Source organism: Sphaeramia orbicularis, chromosome 5 (assembly GCF_902148855.1).
Source record: "Sphaeramia orbicularis chromosome 5, fSphaOr1.1, whole genome shotgun sequence".
Classification (NCBI taxonomy): Eukaryota; Metazoa; Chordata; class Actinopteri; order Kurtiformes; family Apogonidae; genus Sphaeramia; species Sphaeramia orbicularis.
Genome location: NC_043961.1, coordinates 3,980,821 through 4,002,254, shown reverse-complemented (window position 1 = coordinate 4,002,254; position 21,434 = coordinate 3,980,821). Strand labels below are relative to the sequence as shown.

The 21,434-nt window shown below is 36.6% G+C and overlaps 1 protein-coding gene across 3 annotated transcripts in view; it reads right to left on the bottom strand.

Moving 5' to 3' along the window:
• cdk18 (cyclin dependent kinase 18) overlaps nt 1–21,434 on the bottom strand; it is a 154,853-nt gene that overhangs the window by 21,441 nt on the left and 111,978 nt on the right. For all 3 annotated transcript variants that reach the window (XM_030135219.1, XM_030135220.1, XM_030135221.1), the window contains 9 exons: nt 16,908–17,002; nt 16,740–16,802; nt 15,313–15,436; nt 13,468–13,588; nt 10,252–10,349; nt 8,639–8,744; nt 8,486–8,528; nt 6,311–6,401; nt 2,487–2,564 (listed from right to left, as the gene is read on the bottom strand). In XM_030135219.1, coding sequence (XP_029991079.1) covers nt 2,487–2,564; nt 6,311–6,401; nt 8,486–8,528; nt 8,639–8,744; nt 10,252–10,349; nt 13,468–13,588; nt 15,313–15,436; nt 16,740–16,802; nt 16,908–17,002 — 819 coding nt within the window. The remainder of the gene's footprint in view (nt 1–2,486; nt 2,565–6,310; nt 6,402–8,485; nt 8,529–8,638; nt 8,745–10,251; nt 10,350–13,467; nt 13,589–15,312; nt 15,437–16,739; nt 16,803–16,907; nt 17,003–21,434) is intronic.

Sequence of the window (21,434 nt, the reverse complement as noted above, 5' to 3'; positions counted from 1 at the left end):
TTTGGCCGGGAGGGCGATTTATTCAGAGAATTTTCAGGTGAATTTTCACTGCTCTCACACTCTAGTGTGATGACATCACCCACTCTAACTCAGGAAATTTTGAGAATTTTCACTCAACCCAGGGGTTTTTGAAGACTCACCTATCGAAAACCGTAAACCCCATCCTCATACAAAGTACATTCGTGCGGAGAGGACAAAAATGCCTGCGTTTTAAAGTTTAAATGAAGTCTGTAGGTCAAAGTATGGCAAAGTAGTAGTGTCTGGAAAAAAGTGGACTTTTCTGGCAGATTTTTTACTCTCCCCATTCATTTCTATGGGACTTTTTTCGCATGTTTTTTGCGAATAAGTCTGCGAAAAATTCACGAATCTCTACGAAAATAACATAGCACACGAGTCACAATGAAACCGCACGTTTTAATGTATAATTTGCAGGGGTCTTTCCAGCGGTTCGGGCCCTATTAATCGGCGAAAATGTGGCGGAAGATGAAAAATAAGAAAAATAAGTATAAACGCACGGAAGAACAATAGGTGCTCGTGGCTTCGCCACGAGCACCTCTCTCCCATTGCTTTGCAATGGGGGAGAGGTGCTCGTGTCGATGCCCGAGCCCCTAATAAACGAGCGGAAGAACAATAGGTGCTCGTGGCTTCGCCACGAGCACCTCTCTCCCATTGCTTTGCAATGGGGGAGAGGTGCTCGTGTCGATGCCCGAGCCCCTAATGACACAACAACCCATAAATAATGACAACTACAAATTTTCAAATCATGTGGAAAAAATTTAAGCCAAAAAAATAACATTACACTGTGAAAATATTTACATTTACAAAACTATTCTTTCACAATAAAATGCAAATAAATACATAAATAAAATCAAAGATGTACAACCCAAAATGTGCAATCTGAACTATATTCTGTCTGTTACTAAATGTTTGGTGCATTTATGGATCCACTGTGATCTGGAGTTGTGTTAATAATAAGAGATGGAATATTGTAGAAATTGTTCAAAGTTTAGTTCCAAACTCCAAAATTTTAACAATATTCTGCCCGTTACCAAATGTTTGTGTAACATTGTGGGTAAATGTTCATGTATAAATAATAAGTCGAGGCATAATATAGTTAAAATTGCACTAATTTTTCAAATGAAATTTCTGTTTTTTCAGGTTATTCACATCTTTTTTGTAAAATGTAAATATTTTCATAATGTAATTGGGAGTTTTTTGTACTAAAACAAAAAGGAAAAACTTGGGTCTGTCATTATTTATAGGTTATTAAGTCATTATTTTACTAGTCTGGCCCGCTTGAGATCAAATTGGGCTAAATATGGCCTCTGAACCAAAATGAGTTTGACACCCCTCTTCAAAGAGATGCATCATTAAATTATATACAGTCATGGAAAAAATTATTAGACCATCAAAAGTCATGAAAAACAATGGTTATATGATCCAGTCCTAACTCCTGTGTGTATCATGTGACTAAAACAGACAGAAAAGAAAACATGGGATGAATAAAAGCACTGTTTTTGTCAGTACAATGCCATAGATATTGATGGAAGAACTGAAGTGATTTTGGTTTTTATCAAGAAAACATGTTAAATGGATAGATATCAGCTCTGAAATTAAACTACTATGAACTATTTTTGTTGGTATCATTATATTTGTCCAAACAAATGGACCTTTACTTGTACCAGACATTAAAATGAACAAGAAATTGAAGAAAACAAGGGGTCCAATATTTTTTTTTCTGTTATAATAATTATTATATTTAATTAATTATATCATTTTTCTGTTGGCACTCTCCCAATTAAAACAATTTCATTGCAAAACTCAAAATCTGACCAAGTGTATTTTTCTCATTTCTTGTCAAAATATCTCATCACACTTAAAATAAGACATAATCACCTAAAGAGTAACTGTTCAGTGAGATATAAGAACTTACAGTTGCAGAAAAAATTATTAAACCATCAAAAGTCATCAGAAACAATGGTTATGCAATCCAGTCCTAACTCCTGTGTGTATCATGTGACTAAAACAGACAGAAAAGAAAACATGGAATGTCTAAAAGCACTGTTTTTGTCAGTACAATGCCATAGATACTGATGGAAGAACTGAAGTGATTTTGGTTTTTGTCAAGAAAACATGTTAAATGGATAGATAACAGCTCTGAAATTAAACTACTATGAGCTGTTTTTGTTGTTATCATTATATTTGTTCAAACAAACGGACCTTTAGTTGGACCAGGCATGAAAATGAACAAGAAAATGAAGAAAACAAGGGGTGGTCTAATAATTTTTTCCTACGACTATATGTAGACAAATACAGATGTGATTAATATGACAAAAAATATCAAAATCATATTTTTAACTGTATCACTTTGTTCAGAAATGAAACTAACTGCCCAATATATGACAACATGAGTAAATTAAATCTAACATGACCTGACCTAAACCAAAGTCTTATCGTCTTGTGGGATTGTGTGTTGGTTCCTGTACCTAAAGGCTGGAATACTGAACTGCGATGACCCGGGTCCTTCTGGAGCTGTACCTCTCTGAGCGAAAACACTGACGCAGCTGAAACACAAAAGGAAAGGACCACTTCAGAACATGGACAAATGACGTCACAAATGCTTCAATGGAAGGCAAAGGAAAATCTTTTGTCTGGATTTCTTGTGTGGGTTCTTGTTCAAAGAACTGACCTGCTCTACTATGACTAAGAATCTACCTGAGACAAAACCAAATTATATGAAATCTGTTCTAATATTGTCCATTTTTAGGCTTCAGTGCTTCTCGCAGGTCACAGTGACCAGCGGTTGAGACGGAAAGCTATATCGAAGACAAAATATTAAGAACAAAAAAGCAAATGCCAGCAGATTTCAGTGGGTTTGACATTTGGTAAAAGGACCGGTGTCACCTCTGCTGACATTATATTCAATATGCTGGAGCCCACTCCTTTTTTTTGTTTGTGTTTCCTGCCTGACATTTTATTTGACCCCTTTCCAGACCTGTTTTATAACAGTGCTGTGTTCCGTGTTCTTTTCACTGTGCACACTTTGATTGTTCTGTTTGACAAAAAAAAAAAAAAAAAAAAAAATCCCATCTTTGTCTTTTAGAAAGGCTGCTGCTGCGGAGTATATCACAGTGAAAACACAGCCCACTGCTTCAAGTGTTGCAGAGGGTTTGCACTGGGTTGCACCAGCTCTGCAGTCTCCTCTGGGTGTGGCAACAAACTGAGGATGAAGTTTGTGTGGTTCCAGAATTTTAAGGTTAACACCGCCTTAAATAGTTTCAACATAGGGGTTAATTCGTCGTAGGTGTAAAAGCACTTAGTAAGACTGTGAAAGGTGGGACGACCTGGAAAATAAGAAGTGACTCGACCTCTCGCTATGCCCCACCCCTCTTAGTTACTTCACTGGATAAAATCAAAATCTTACCAAGTGTATTTTTTCTCATTTCTGGTCCAAATATCTCATCACACTTAAAATAAGACAGAATCACCTTAAGAGTAACTTTTCAGTGAGATATAAGAACTTATTTTAAGACAATAGAGCTGGAAAATCTGATTTCAAGAAATCTTACCGAGATAATTTTCACTTGTTCCATTGGGAGATTTTTTGCTTGAATTAAGCAAAAAAAATCTTGAATTAAGCAAAAAAAAAAGGAAAAAATTCATGAACTAGAAAAGCACTCGGAGAACGCAGACCTCCACCAAGGCAGATCAGTGCCCCCCCCCCCCGATCACCACCAACATTTAATCCTTTGTTCCTTGTGCCAGTATCAACATTTCCTGAAATTTTCATCCAAATCCGTCCCTAACTTTTGGAGTTATCTTGCACACGGACAGACAGACAGACAGACAGACAGACAGGCAGACAAACCAACGCCGGCAAAAACATAACCTCCTTGGCGGAGGTAATTAAGCAAAAAAAAAAAAAAAATCATGAATTAAGCAAAACAGAATCTTGAAATGACCAAAAATCTTGAATTACGCAAAAAAACAACGACCTTGAATTAAGCAAAAAAAAAAAAAAAAAAAAATTGTGAATTAAGCAAAAAAATATAGAATTAAGCCAAAAAAAATCTTGAATTAAGGCAAAAAAAATCTTGAATTACGGCAAAAAAAATCTTGAATTATTACAAAAAAATCTTGAATTAACCTAAAAAAAAAAAAAAGGTCTTGAATTAAGCCAAAAAATCTGCCAACGGAACAAGTGGGGTAGGGGCAGCAGTTATTTATATGGGGGTGTGGTCCATAACCTAAAAGCCCTCAAACTCCTTAAAAACCCTGAAAAGTGTTCAGACTGGTTTTGTTGCTAATGCAGCGTTGGACAGTAGCTACTTTTGGAAGAGGCGTCAGATGTACCAGCTGTTTTGCATAGCTACACCATAATAGATAACATTATTAAATCCCTGTAAATTAATGCTAGCATAGAGTTACTCGCTGATATAAGGCTAGTATAGATGTGAAAGTGTCTAAATTTCACATGGAACACTTATGTTGTATCGTTAGCAAACAAAATTTCCAGTTACACAACTTCAAGTTAAGAGAAAACTTCATCAGTAGTTACCATATACCATGTTATATGATTGTGTAAGTTTGTCATTATACGATTTCATCTGATTATATTGCTTAGAGATCCAGTTTGCAATAGTTTTTAGTTGGAATCACGGAAGAAAATCCCTTAACTATTTTTAAACACATTGTAATTAAAGTGACCTAATTGGAAACAAGACTTCTGCACCTCCTCCTGACTCTGTTTACAGAAATTCAACCATGTGAGGCAAGATTTTAGCCGATCACAGGTGTTTGCTCATCACAGAAGCAACATGGTAGCTCCCCTAATGGTGATATTTTTAGGATAAGAATAAAGTTTATTGTCTCCTAACTGTGCCACACAGCTGCAAACATAAAAAAAATATCATGTACGTCATATTCAAATAGTAAACAGAAACAATATTTTGGCTTCCCTTTACTTTGTCATTTCTGGATCTTCACATTTATTCTTTCAAACAGAACAGAGATGCAGAAGGAAAGACTTGACATATTTTTTTTAATGTTATGTCATATGTTTTGCCCTGATTTATGTACCCTTTTATTGTGTGTTTGTTGATCAATTTTTGCAATATACAGGGTGAGTCAGAAAAAAACGCTCTTTTCATTTAAAGAAATTGTACCACTGAAATGGAAATGCTTATTTTACTTTTGATTATACAGTCATATTGATGTGGTTATTGAGCATGTCTGGCGATTGAATCATTGATTTATGGCATAGCATAACAGAGGGAATGTCCATTGTTTATTGTGCACCGAAATATCTGCCAACACAGTTTATGCCACCGTGAATGAAATTGAAATTGTCAACCATTACAGCATGTTTACTCGCCATCAAAATGTTTTGTCTCAACGAAGTCGTCTGGCACGACCTTCAACCTGGCTACCATTCAGACTGATGCAAATCTGTGCTCGTTGTCGCATCTCTAACACAGCTCTTCTCGCCATTCGTGTTCGTCGTAGGGCTCGGATTTCAGCCGTGATGCGATTTCGGAGTTCCTGAAGAGTTTGTGGAACAGTCTGATACACACGGTTTTTAAGATACCCCCACAAGAAAAAATCAAGGGGGGTCAAGTCCAGGGATCTAGGTGGCCACTCTCTCTCCTGACCCAAACAGACAACTCGATGAGGAAATAATACCTGCAATCGCTGTGGTCTTGCCATGATGAAAACTCCCTGGGCACTGTCATGTAGGCCTATGTCCTGAGTGTGAAAGCAAAGCCCCGACTCCTGTAATTGTTGTCAATTTCAAGTTTGTTCACTGTGGCATACATTGTGTTAGCAGGTATTTCAGTACCCAATAAACAATGGACTTTCTCTCTCTTATGCAATGCAATAAATCTATGACTACATCACCAGACATGCTCAATAACCACATCAATATGACTGTATGGTCAAAAGAAAAATCAGTGTTTCCGTTTTAGCAGTACAATTTCTTTAAATGGAAAGAGCGTTTTTTCTGACTCACCCTGTATATATAGCTGTTAGCTTCTTTGCAATTGCATAGTAAAGTGTTCAACTAAGCACAGAAGTCACACTGTGTTTAAGACTGCATTTAGAATTAGACACAAAGTGAAAATCTCAGTTTCTGCAACAGTATTTGTTTAGTTTGGACTTTAAGCCAGAGTAAAATGAACCTTATGTCGGTCAAACATCAATGCAGCATTAGCCTTGAATCATTCAGTGACTGAAGAAATTACTCACATAGGTTTCACATGTGCCAGAAAAGCTTTTAGAGTGTGTATATTTGTGTGTTTTCTTGTCTTACTATCTGCCAAGTTGTGTATGTTGTCTCCCAGACTCAGGAAATATGGGTGTCGTAGAGCAGCTTCAGACGACATCCTGCTCCTTGTGTCGTACTGGAATCAAAACACAACAAAAACACTGATTAAAGGAGTTACATTTTGCTTTTTTAAAACGGAATTCCACTTTTTTTTTTTTTTTTGTTTTTATTGAATCCTTCAAAAGTTTACAAGTCACATTTAAGAAAATAAATCAAGGACATCACAGTTAGTCCACAGCCCTAACACAGAGCCGAACACACTGCATCTTGCACTAAATTGGAAAGAACACACATTAGTAAGATGTTCATGTTGAAGGAACAACCCTTCCTTTTCCTTTTTCTCCCACAATCCCCCCTCTCCCCCAGCCAGTCAGTCATATAAAAAAAAAAAAAAAAAAAAAAAAGGGGGTAGGCACATTGGATCTTCAGCTGAGTTGAATCAGCATCCCTCAATATGAGCCAATCTGTGTTAAGAAGGGTTCCCACACACTTCCATATATCTCCATCTGTCCATTTGGAATTCTCCATTTCCAAACATTTCCCTGTGGTCTCCATAAACTGTAAATGCTCTGCTTGGGTCTGAATTCTTCATTCATTCAACTCCACAGGTCCATCTTCAACCCTATTTCTGAGTAATGACACCAGAAAGGTGGTTTGGAGCGCTGGCCCTTTAAATGCACATGAGACACTTCAGGCCCCGCCCCCTCCAGGTTATTGGCTGTGCTTTTCTGTCCCATTCAACCAACAACTGAACGTTTTAGATAATCGGCTCCAAGTTTGGACATATTTTCAGTTTTTACTACAACCGTTGCTGCTGACAAACAATTATGTCGAAATCAGAAAAATGTTCGTCAGAAGTCTCAACCTTATATGTGCAAATGTCGTGACGTAACTACAGTCATGGAAAAAATTATTAGACCATCAAAAGTAATCAAAAACAACAGTTATTCAATCCAGTCCTAACTCCTGTGTGTATCATGTGACTAAAACAGACAGAAAAGAAAACATGGAATGAATAAAAGCACTGTTTTTGTCAGTACAATGACATAGATATTGATGGAAGAACTGAAGTGATTTTGGTTTTTATCAAGAAAACATGTTAAATGGATAGATATCAGCTCTGAAATTAAACTACTATGAGCTATTTTTGTTGGTATCATTATATTTGTCCAAACAAATGGACCTTTAGTTGGACCAGGCATTAAAATGAACAAGAAATTGAAGAAAACAAGGGGTGGTCTAAGAATTTTTTTCTGCAACTGTAGTTATAGATGTAACAAATCAAGCAGGAATGAAAACAGGTTGTAGAAATCCACTCGATTTTTGCCGGAATGAATATAAAGATAGCTTTGCAGCACCTGGAGGGTTCAAATTCAAACTGTATGAACTATTACGCTGGTCAACAACAAATTTATTGTTTAAGTTTTTTGAGCTGATTTAGGATCATTTTGGTGTGCTGAATCCAAAAATCACATTAATTTGGCTCAATCAGGTCAACTTTCTGAACTATGCTACATATTGGCTTTTTAACATTTCTGCTTACATTTATGGGCATTTTCACATCATATGATACAAAATTCTTTCATATTTCTTGCAATAAACGAGTTCTGAAGATTTTACTTTTGCCAATTTATGATTAATGTTTTTTTTAATATTACAGGTGAATGAAATGGCTTCGACTAGAAGATCTTGCAAAAATAAGCCTGACGTATTCTGCTACATCTGCGCTGAATACACCATTGTACCTAACAGGAATCCTGTTAGAAAATGATTTTTTTTCTCTTCAAACCTATTTTGGGTGAGAACTATTTAAAAAAAACAACTGATAAAGTCACAAAAATGTAATCAATTTTGTGAGAAGATCAAATTTTTCAAAATCAAATTAGCATAAAAACCTGACCTGATTGAGAAAAACAGATGTCAGTTTTGGATTTAGCGGTGCAAAATGGTCCGAATTCAGTTGAAAAAACCTAGACAACTTGCAAAAAACATTTTTTTGTAACCCAGTGTTAGAGTCTAAATACACAAATAAATGAACTAAAGACTAAAGAATAAAAGTGGGTTTAGACAAATATGAGTCCTTTAAAACTTCTTTAAAAGAGTCTTTAGTTTAGTCTCAAACAGTTGACGGTCGGTGTGTGGGTGTTGTTAGTGTCCTACCAGCAGGAGAACGGACAGCAGGTCAATCCCCTCTGTGTCCAGCCTGAAGGAAAAGATGCAAATATGAGTTTACAAAACTCACCGTCTTAAGAAATGAAATAGCTTTTCAGTTCCCACTCAACTGAACACCAGCAGCTGATTATCGGACGTTACCTGGGCACATGGTTGATGAGGGCTTGAGGTCGGTACTGGGGGAAGAGGTAAGACCTAAAGTCGTCATTACTGCTGATACCAGGCCAACTATCTTCTGTTGGAGTTCCTGTAAGACAAAGGAACAGAAACACGCATTTGAAAACCCTCGGAGTCAGTCCACACCAAAGTTTTTGCTGCTAAACTCTGGAACCATCTGCCTCCATCTCACAGACCTCCTCTGTCTGTTTTTAAATCCCTTCTTCAAACCCATCTTTTCTCCTTGGCTTCTGAAACCGTGTGAGATGTCTGAAGGTACTATCTTTATTCTATTGATTTTATTTGGTGGTTTATTGTTCTTATTTATTTTGATGTTTTTAATTGTATGGCTTTTTAATCTATTTTTGTATTTTATTCTTCTTATTTGGGTTTTATTTATTCTTCTGTATAGCACTTCTTTTTCTTTTTTGTACAGTTTCTATGTCTTTAAATCTATTTCCGTATTTTATTCATCTATTTTGGCTTTAATTATTCTTCTGTACAGCACTTTGGTCCACTGCGGTTGTCTTAAAGTGATTTACAAATAAAGTTGGATTGGATTGGATATAGACTAGGGTGGTCCAACAATCATGGTAAAAAATAAAGTTTCAGATAAAAAACGCTAATATTCCGGCAGCAGGGGTGCCGAAAAAATACTGTAAAATAACGGAAAATAACCATCTCATACAAATACGGTCATTTTCCATAGTTAAAATACAGTTTTTTGCCCTAATTATAAATGACATTTTGCTTTTTTTTTTGACTTTTTAATGTTTAAAAAAGAATATTTACATGTATTAAAACAATCAAATTACATATCTATCTATCTATCTATCTATCTATCTATCTATCTATCTATCTATCTATCTATCTATCTATCTATCTATCTATCTATCTATCTATCTATCTATCTATCTATCTATCTATCTATTATTTTCTATCAGACTCAGTTGTCCAATCCACTGATAAAAACTGTATTTGGACAGTTTATCAGTGCTTATACATGTTATACATTCACAAAAATACATTTATTCAACATTTTTGTTGTGAAACCTCCTGTAATTACACAAGATATTTGTCAATTAACAAACAAGTCTGGTTCAACTGACAGAACAAATACTTTTTTTTAACGGTTAATTGTCAGTAATTTTATTTCATTTCATAATTTTTTTTTACAGTATTAAAATTTAAATTAACAGTTTAATCTCGTAAATAGAACATAGATATTTGTGAAATTACGATACATTTGCAAATGTATTTTAACTGTATTTTTCTGTGAAAAAGAGAAAAAAATTGTTTTAAAAAAATGGAAATTTTTTGGTTATTCACAGTTACAGTTTTTCCGTGTTATTTTAAATTTGACGTGTAAATTCACAGTCTGTTTTTGTCATTCCATTGATATTTTCCTGTATCTTAAAAATACAGGAAAAATCTGTAAATTAAACAGTGAAAATTCTGTTAAATTACAGATCTTTTTTTACAGTGTATAGTTTGTGTATTTGTCTGTTTTCTCAACGTGTGAAAAAAATCTGAATTCTTTCAATAAAAAGTGAATTTAAAAAAAAACAGAACAGGTTAGCGTACTGCTGCTAACTTACCCATGAGCCTGAATATTAAGTGAAGCTCCTCTTTCACGGTGGCGCCGGGAAACATGGGTCGACCCGTCGCCATCTCGTACAAGATACAACCCACGCCCCTGAAAGAGACAAGGCAAGACGTAAAGAACAAATACCAATCTAACGTTCCAGTTCTTTTGTCGGAGGCCTGTTCTCCAAACACACGCTCTTCAAAGTGCGCTGATGATAAGTGCAAACATGGGATGAGTGGGCACTGGAGTCTTTTGTTCTATCCAGGATGGAGCGCTGAAGAGGCGCCCTGTGGTCTGATGAGAGCCTATGTACTGTAGCTAGGTGAGCTCATAAAGAGACGACGTGTTGCTACAGAGACGCGGTGAAGCCTCGGAGGTTTACCAGAGCTTACTGCAGAGGAAAAATGTTAATGAAGAAAAACACACAAGGACGCAGAATGTAGATTAATCACACTTCACTATATGATGAGTGGCTCAGTTCTCTGCTTAAAGCCCCAGAGAGTTCTTTTTTTATTAAAATATACAATGTTTGGGATGATTCATGGACATCTGAGATGTTCCTCAAGCTGTTTGATATATTTTTTTAATTCATCAAAGGCGGCTGTGTTTAACACCAGAGCAGCTGGTTTCAACATTTTACATGCTTTGTGCTTTAACTTGTCAGATCTGTTCACATCCAATCACATCCTACAGCTGCTTCAGAGGAAAACAACACCAGCACAGGTAACTGTTTGCATCTACACCAGTAGTTCCCAACATATTTAGGCTCCTGACCCCATTTTAACATCACAAATTTATGGTGACCTCAGAAATTCAAAACAGAGACTTTTTTTTTTAATTTTGCTAAAATTAATTTTTAATCATGTAATATCATAATCCTTGCACATTTGCACAACAACAGTACTAGAATCAGAATCAGTTTATTTGCCATTTGCAGAAAAACTGCATTGGAAACAAGTTGCAAGAGCTCAGCATAAAAATGCATGAAAGACAGTAGAAGGTTTTAAAAAAAAACAATGAAAAATTACACAAATAAAAGTAATACAAAGACAGGTTCCCCCGTAGATCAACCAACACTCACTTGGACAAAGTGCATGAATATAAAGTGTGTTATTTATACACAAAAGTACAAAAATAAAACATACACCATGATAATGATATTTGCACTCAGTGTCTTACCACTGTCACAGTATTTTGTATCTTGCAAAATCAATCTTTATTTTTTTGCACCTGGTACACTTAGTCTTTGCACAGAGTACTCGCTTTATTTTATTTCACCTATTTATTTTTCCTTGCTTAGTGTACAGTTTATTTCCTGTACAGTTTATTTCTGTTTGCATCTACACCAGTGGTTCCAACCTTTTTTGTCTCCTGACCTCATTTTAACATCTCAACAATTTCTAGTGACCCCAGACATTTACAACAGAGACTTTTTTTTTTTGCATAAATTAATTTATTTTTGATCATGTAATAGTTTGCTATACTATGTTGGAAATAAAGGTTAATCTTAGAGGACATTTAGTCTATATAATGTATATTATTGTGGACAGAGGCGGTGTAGATTACTGCACAAAGGGATAATTTTATTTTCCTTGGTCAGGATATGTACAGTCAGTCCAGCTGTGATTTACAAGGAGGACAATTAATACTGAACAAACGAGAACTGAAACTATGAATTATGAAAGAGCTGCAGCATCTGAAACTGACCACAATGAACGTTTGACAGATGAACAGAACCACAGTGCTGCAGTTTCACACTCATAGTTTGTCATGTCTGTTATGGATTGGGACTGGCTCTGTCAACTCACCATATATTTTTATTAGTATTTATTTATTTATTTATTTATTTACTAGAAATTTCAGGCAACCCCTGAAATTTGAATTCCAGGTGACCCCACATGGTGTCCCGACCCAAGGTTGAAAAACACTGATCTACAGCATGTATTCTTATGCTGTGTTTCAACCCGTTTTGGAACCTTGGCCAAGCAAGTACCAGTAAAGTAGTACCAGGTACCAGATTCCAGGTTCTTTTACATAATGGAAATTCAAAAAGGCCGAGTGGAGTCGAGCTGGTACCATGTAGTAGAAACGTGGCAGTTTGTGGAGTCCAACAGGCACCAGTAAATACACACAGTCACATATTTGGACTAGAAATGAGAAAAATCCACTTGGTAAGATTCAGACTTTTTCCAGTGTTGTTGTGCTTGTTGAACGGATGGTTAGTAATAAGACGATACGAGCAGACTGCCTGACGACATCCGACCACTGAAAACTGGGTTGGTGTGTCTTCGCCTTAACCTCCTCAGACCCAGCTCTGGGTTTTCTGTCATTTGTGGACGAGAGTTTCACAACTTTATACAAAAAACAAAGAAAAGAAAACTGTCCACCACAAAGGACATTCCATAAGAATTTTAAAAACTGCATCTGAAAAAACTGCTGCATCATGATGTTTCCAAAACAGGCACTTATTTAACCCTTTCATGCATACTGGTCACTACAGTGGACATCTATTTTACAGCTGTTCTCTCCTATATTCATGGGTTTGGTTTTTTTAGTTCCATATCAGCCAACACAGTGGACGCTTTTGCATCATTTCATTCACTGCCATTCATACCATTACTGTCACTTTCCTGTTCTTGATAAACCTGATCTGCAGTAACATATTTGAGTGTAAATCAATTGTTAATTGTTATTAGACTGTAATTACGTGTTTTTTGTTTTGTTTTGTTTTGGGTTTTTTTAACAAAAGGTTGGGGTGTTTTTTGCATTTTATCTGACTGCGTAATAACTGGTATTATAGTATGTTAAAATGTGAGAAAACATCAGATTAGCAGCATTTAAAAAGTTTTTATTTCATAGTTTTCACGCAGTATGTCAATAAATGTGTTACTTTGCTTAAAAAAATTAAACACATGGTGTCCAGCTGAGTGGACATTTTTGGGTTAGGTTCATAGAAAAAAAAAATCAATCACATTGTTTTTTTTCATGCCTAAAGAGGAATAAAATCACTGAGGGAAAAAAAAAATCTTAAGGTTCTCATAATTCATGCATGAAAGGGTTAATAAAAAACAAAAAAAGCTGGTACTTTGCTGACAATTCCCAGGTCTGAGGAGTTTAAGAGGGTACTGTATTTGTATTTGTACTTGTATTTAAGGTCTTTATCGGGGTGAGCAGCCGTTCACTGTAGCACTGATTGGACAAAAAGTCGTGACACTGCAGTACTGACCACATGTCGATGGGGGTGGAGTATTCTGTGGAGCCCAGAAGCACATCAGGAGGCCGGTACCACAGGGTGACCACCTCGTTGGAGTAGGTCTTGGTGGGCACAGACTTGGCCCTGGCCAGACCTGCACAAACACAACACAGTGACGCTTAACAACAAAGCTAGTTTTAACACTGAACTGCCCTAAAACACAGGTGTCAAACATGCGGCCCGGGGGCCAAATCCGGCCCGCCAAAGGATCCAATCTGGCCGTATCGTAGGATGGATTTGTGAAATACAAAAATTACACTGATGATATTAACAATCGAGGATGTCAAAATAATTTTAATTCAGATTCCACATACAGACCAATTAGATCTCAAGTGGGTCAGACCAGTCAAATACTATCATATTAAACCTATAAATAATGACAACCGCAAATTTTATCTTTATCTTAGTGTAAAAAAAGTTAAATTACATGAAAATGTTTATTTAAAAAAAAACGTTATTTTACAAAAAATGTGAAAAACCTGAAATGTCTTAAGATAAGTAAATCCAATTTTACCAATATTCTGCCTGTTATTAAATGTTTTGTGTATTTGTAATTGTAATGTCAGCTGTAATGCACATGTGCAAAGGATAAACTGATAATCTGAGGTTGAATATTGTTAAAATTGCACTTGTTTTTCTTAAGATGTTTCCAGTTGTTCATGTTATTCAGATTTTTGTAGATGTTAACATAATGAGAATTTAATTTTATTTTATAATTATTATTTTACTGGTTCGGCCCAAGGTTATTATCGTTAACGAAAACTAATGAAATGACGAAAACTAGAATTGTAAAAAACATTTTCGTTAACTGAAAGAAATAAAAACTATAATTAAAAGAAAAAAAAAAAGATAACTAACTGAAACTGCATTGAATGTTTACAAAACTAACTAAAACGTATAAAAATTATGGATAAAATTCCCTACGTTTTCGTCTTGTCGTCAATGTCGGATTGATATGAAATTGATTTATTTCTCTCAAGCAATTTTCTGTGCTGTCACCATATGATATTTAAGGGTCCGTCACTTGTGTTCACTTGTGGTTTCCAGTCGTCTTCTGGTCCCCACTCTACCTGGAAACATGGAGACTAAAGTTGGGAGAAAGCAGCAGAGTCCTGTCTGGGATTTATTTGAATACGACGACAGAGAAGAAGAGAAAAGAGACGACGAAACTAAGCATTTAGAAAAAAATGAAAACTAATAAAAACTAGCAAACCTGCTCTAAAAATGAATTAAAACAAACTGAATAAGAGAAAAAAAGTCAAAACTAAATAAAACTAAACTAGAAAGAAAAATCCAAAACTATTAGAACCACTGCAGATCAAATTTAACTGAATGTGGAACCTGAGCTAAAATGAGTTTGACACCCCTGTCCTTAAATCATACATTTTATTTTCCTCTCGGTCCTTCTTGAAGCGTGGTCTGTAACACGTTAACTTCCTGTCATTTAACATTTAATCTACACTTGAATTTCAGCCCCTAATCAAAGTGCCATTCCACTCAAATGAAATGACTATCAGCTCATCCTCTGCGTTTAGTTCCAATTATTGACTAATAGTGGTGGAATACTGTTTGGGTTGATCTACCCACTTTGCAAAATTGAGAAAACTCAGACAGAGGGCCACAGTTGCTAGGATACAGAAAATACAGGAGCTAAAGTAATCAGGACAGAAAATCTCAGAGTAGCAGTAAAATATAATTGGAAAGCAATTTTGGCAATAGTCCTGCTATCTGACTGCCGTGTGCCACATATGTACATGTGGGTGTCCTCAGCGCTGGTAGAGTGTGTGTGTGTGTGTGTGTGTGTGTTTGCGTTCCTACCAAAGTCGGCCAGTTTAAGCTCTCCTTTATCATTGATGAGCAGGTTCTGAGGTTTTAAGTCTCTGTGGAGGATTTTCCTTTTGTGACAGTAGGATAGACCACGGAGCAGCTGGAACATGAAGATCTGACAGAAAAAGACCACAAATACAGAAATTCTCCAGCAGGGAAATACCAACGTCTGCAGATGAAGTTGTGTACGTCTGCATGGTGCGATGCTTCAAATTAACGCTGCATTACATGACAGGTTGAATTGGAATTGCAAATGAAGTGATATAATTAAAGAGGTGTGATGTGTTCGTGCACAGCAGTACAATAGCACAGATGTTTATTTAGCACACACAGAAAGTTTGAGTTTAACCCTTCCATGCATACGTGGATCTGTGTGATTGGGCGCTTCTATGAAACTGGGTTTATTCTGGTATCTGGGGTTAGGGACTCGGGGGGGGGGGGGTTAGGGGGTTAGGGGGTTAGGCACCTACAGAGTAACTTTTAGTGAGATATACAAATTTATTTTTAGACAATAGATCTGGAAAATTTTATTTCAAGAAATTTTCCCTTGCAGATTTTTTGCTTAATTCAAGATTAGTTTTTTTTTTTTGCTTAATTCAAGATATATTTTTTTAATAATTCAAGATTTTTTTAAACTTAATTCAAGATTTTTTTTTGCTTAATTCAAGATTTTTTTGTCTTAATTGCAGATTTTTTTTTGCTTAATTCCAGATTTTTTTTGCTTAATTCCAGATTTTTTTTTGCTTATTTCAAGATTCTTTTTTTACTTAATTTAATTTTTTTGCTTAATTCATGATTTTTTATGTTTAACTCAAGATTTTTTTGGGGGGGGGGACAACATTTTATATATATATATATATATATATATATATATATATATATATTTATTTATTTATTTTTTTTTTTTTTGCTTGCTTAATTCAAGATTTTTTCTTTTGCTTAATTCCAGATTTTTTTTCCCTAATTCCAGATTTTTTTTTTTTTTGTTTAATTCCAGATTTATTTTTCATGTCCTAATTCCAGATTTTTTTTTTGTGCTTAATTCAAGATCTTTTTGCTTTATTCAAGATTTTTTTTTTTGCTTAATTTAAACAAACAAAAAATTCTGCCAATAGAACAAGTGAAAATTATCTTGGTAAGATTTCTTGAAATACAATTTTCCAGATCTATTGTCTAAAAATCAGTTCTCATATTTCAATGAAAAGTTCCTCTTTAGGTGATTCTGTCTTATTTTAAGTGTGATGAGATATTTGGACTAGAGATGAGAAAAATACACTTGGTAAGATTTAGATTTTTTTCCAGTGTGTTATTACATAATGAGGTGAAAAATCCTTCCATTCTTACATATTGCACCATTGTTACATAACGCTGCATTACAGGGTTAAAGAGGAAGAAGAAACTTAAAAAATGAAGCTCACCTTGACGTTGTGCATGCTCATGAGATTCCCACAGTTGTCCAAATACTGTTTGAGGTCACTGTCCTGCAACACACAACAGCTGTGGCGTTGACGCTCACAGTCTATCCTCCTCCTCCGCCAACAATTAACATTTAAACACCTACACGCTGAAAGGACGGAAACACTCACCAGGTACTCGAACACCAGAGTGAGGCAGCGGTCTGTGTGGATGATGTCGTGCAGCGTGACGATGTTGGCGTGTTTCAGGTTTTTCAACAGAGACACTAAAAAGACAAAAGACGGACAGAAAACTCGTGGTAGTGAGGTAGAGACGTGGAAGTGCATTCAGGTGGATTCCTCCTCTTCTTTTTTTACCCTTGTGGTCTCAAAAATCTGTATTTTAATCAAAAGTATTCAGTTTGTATTCCAAAGTATTTCACCTGTATTCATTTGCATGCCAGAAGTTATTCTTAGTGTAATGTGTGGATTATACCAGAGTAGTTGACTTTTTTTCCTGGGAGACCCACAAAAAAACGAACACGTGTAGCCATCGAAAGAACATGTGAAATTAAAGCTGCAAGCAGCATTGGGCGGGACCTCGCACCGGGCGATCCGCCTCCCCCGCGATCCGCCACCCGTGACTGTCGACGCCTCAGCTCCACTCACACCTGTCCGTCCCCATACCAGTTCCCATCCTTTAGTGTCTGTCCTCCTTACATCTGTACAGAACACCAGCGACCCTCTACTGAAACCACCATCACCTTTAAAATGAGACTTTTATTTTGGAAACCCTACTGTGTGTATGTGCATTTGTTTTTAATGTGAGAGAAAGAATCAGTTTGAAAAATTAATTGAAATTGTATGAATAAGTGAGTATAAAAGTGATGATTTACCACATTTAAGGCTTTTATTTTGGAAAAACCCTATTGTGTGAGGATGTGTGTCTGTGAGAAAGAGTACTTTTGAATGAAGAAACATTGTACAAACAGCTGAGTGTTTGGTCATAAAAATGAAAAGAAGTTATGTAATAGACATTTTGTATTATTCTTAATTTTGGTTTTATTTTGAAAAAATGTACTCCGTGTACTTTTGAATGTGTGCAAAATTTCCAATATCCACAATACAATGCAGTAAAACCTGTTTTAAAATAAAATTAAAAAAAAAAAAAAAATTTTTGGATTACCTGGGACTTGAACCAGAGTCCTTCTGCTCCATAGGCAGCTACATGAACCACTGCACTACAGAGAGACATGTGAAAATGTGCACCAGCAAGACTTTTATAGGGATTTTGCCATTTGGAAAAGTGAAACTAAACATAGTCTTCAAAAAATCGCCATAATTCCATAACCGTAGGTCGTATCTGAAAAATTCTTTCACTTTTGGATTCTGCAGACTCGTGGGAATTCAATGAGGTATAACTTTTATGTCAAAACTCTGAAATGAATAAGCAGTAATTGCAGAAACGTAGAGTAACTTTCAAAGGCAGATTGCCAACTTCCTGTTGGAGTTAGCTCATGAGTGTCAGTGTATGATTTGTCGGCTCAATCAGACCAACATTTTGCCATTTGTTTCATGTTTCTGTGACATTCCTACTGGCTGCTAGGGCAGATTTTGTGTGTTTTTTAGTACATAGGTGGCGCTACAGAGTCCATTTTGGCACCCAAGGGGTTAATTTTTGATATTGTATGAAAGTGTTCACCAGCCATGACATACATGGCAAATTTGGTGAGTTTTGGAGCATGTTAAGGGGGTCAAATGGCAGTCTAAAGTGGAAAAAGTATGAAAATAAAAGAATTGTTATAAATCAACAACCGTACATCCTATCTCAAAAATTTTTGCATGTGAGCATTGTGCTGAGTCCCATGAATGTGTAGATATGTCACATGTCAGGAAAAACTGCAAAGTGAAAAATGAGTTCCAAACATCACAGCTTTGCGGGCTTGTAAAAAAAAAAACTAAGACAGTTCCAGAAAAAGTGAGAGATCAATTTTTTGAGGAGGTTTCACTCTATCTTTTGGTGCTATTTAGAAGTCAATATGACAAACGGTGTCATCGGAGTTAGTTTTAGAAATTTTATTTTGAAAGGCATATTGCAAACTTCCTGTTGGAGTTAGGTCATAAGTGTCAGTGGATGATTTGTAGTGCTTCATCCAACAAGAATTTTGGCATTGGTTTCATGTCTGTACGACATTCCTAGTGGCCACTAGGGCTTTTCCCATTTTTTTCACATAGGTGGCGCTAGAGAGGCCATTTTGGCACCTATGGGGTTAATTTTTACATTTTATCAAATTTTTCGCCAGGCCTGACATGTGTGCCAAATTTGGTGAGTTTTTGAGCATGTTTAGGGGGGCAAATTCCAGTTTAAAGCGTCACAGAAAAAAAAAATAAATAAAAAATAATAATAATAATATAAAAACAAACGAAAAACAATAGGGCCTTGCTTGCAGGCAAGGCCTCTCACTGTGTGAGAGGGCCTTACCTTTCGGCTCGGTCCCTAATTATGGAAAGTTACAAAACGGGGCGAGCAGAAAAAACATGCGAGCTCATGGAAAGTTTCGGAAAACGTGGTTTACTGTTACGACCCTGAGGTCGTACATATGTGTATCTGTATTTTGTTCTGTTATCCCACCCTGGCCTGTCGAGGGCCAATGGTGTATTTTTCTGTATATGTATGTGTGTGGAAGTTCAGGTGGCTTTATTGGATTGGTGGGATGCGCGTCCTGGGGATTGGCCAGCCTGGAGCGCACGGGCCGCTAATTGGTGGAGGAAGACGGAGTCCGCCTTTAAAACCACCTGTCGACAACCCAGCCCCGCTCCTCGTCCTCGTCCTGCTCCCAACTAACGCCGCCAGTTCGCCTTATTAGAGAGAGAGAGATTTTCGACATTTTGAATTCTGTATTTATGCACATTGTAAATAGTTTATGGACACCGCAGCACTTGTTTAGGGTGAGAAGTCAATTTTCTTTTCATCATGTTTTCTCCTGTTTTTGAGTTAGGAGGCCAGGTTAGTCCTGTGTATTTTTGTTCTTTTATTTTTATTAGGGAAGTACAGAGTGATTGAGTTGGTTTTGTTTGTTATTTTTATCACTGCTCACCCTACATTAAATAAACTGCTGCTTGGATTTAATTTAACATTATCTGTCACGGTCTTCCTTGGGAGTGGGAATCGAGTGGGGAGTCATTTTATGTTATGCCTTATTTTACCCCTAGACTAGGGCGTAACATTTACAAAAGAAGTACAGGTGAGTGGAAATTTTGGACATTCTGGGAAATAATTTACATTTTCTGGGAAAAAGTTTAATATTAATATATGATAAACTAATACTGGGAACTAGTTGCATATGCATATGTTCAGGCCAATCCTGACAGACACCAAAAAGACCTTACCCTATTGGAGACAAGCTCAACAGGAGGGTTTCAAATGTATCTAGATTAATGTTCAAAATAGGATAAAAAAAATGGGTATGGTTTGTAGCTAAACCAAACCTACTTTTGACAAAATAAAAATGGTCTCCTGGGGCGAAAAGTCAGTTGTTTCTGCAGATATCAGCTCAGTGTTTATTTTTTGTAAGGATGTATTCACACCTACCACGTTTGGGCCGTTTAAAACGCACCAGAGTTCATTTCCCCAGAAAGTCCGGACTTTTTTTGAGGTGTGAATACAAACATGCAAACTCTTATTCGAACCAAACAAGCGGACCGAGACCACCTAGAAGAGGTGGCTTCCAAACGGACTCTGGGCCGGTTCATTTCTGGTGTGAATATAACTGACCTCGAACCGAACCAAACCAAGGAATCTTTCACCTTTTTGTGCTTGACGAGCCACCGTAGCCGCTGGAAGTAGCCGAGGTTTATGGTGTTCAGAGCTAACGGCAGCAGCTATGAGCTGTGGACAGACGTGGAGCAATGAGGAGATTGAATGTGTCATTGACATTTGGTCAGATGCCCGTATTATGAAACTGGCTCCGACTGAGCTTTTCTTGAGTGTTAACATTATTTTAGAAAATTTGTTTGAGTAAAAATACAATTTATATTCTGAAAATGATGACTGTATGTAGGAGCACCACGATTATTTTCATCAACACTGGCCGTCTCTGGTTCACCCCGCCCTCGACATTTCTGTCCAATGCTAGCGCAGTTCGTCACGTGCGTGCTTGTGTTCACGCATTTTGATCCATTAGCAAAAAGTGCAATGTGAATGTGATCCGACCCAAATGAAAAAAAAATAAAGTCTGCATTTGATCCGAATCAAATAAGCGAACCAAAGGACTTTTCAGGTGTGAATACAGCCTAAGAATAAACACTTCACGTGCCTTGAATTTCTGCTGGATCTCCCACTTTTGCCTTGACTCTGTGTGCATTTATTCAACGGAGCTTCACAACCTAAACAGAGCTATTGAGGTTTTGCACACACGTCACATGATCACGTGGTTTTGTGTTTACGACGCCGTATTGGTAGGCAAGCTTTCCTTGGATTGTACAATTGCTCATTGTTGGTGATATTTCTCCTTCTCCTGTGTAGATCTACAATAACGTAAAGCTTTAAGCAGTGTGGTCATGGTAACCACATGTGTTGCGGTTGGTTGCAATAGATGAGTTTCATGTGACGTATGCATACATTAAGTCTTGGAGGAGGAAGTCACGCCGAGTTCGTAGCGTGTTAAAGGATGGACCTGCTAAACTCCTGTGTGCCGTTCATTCCTTCGCTTTCACCAG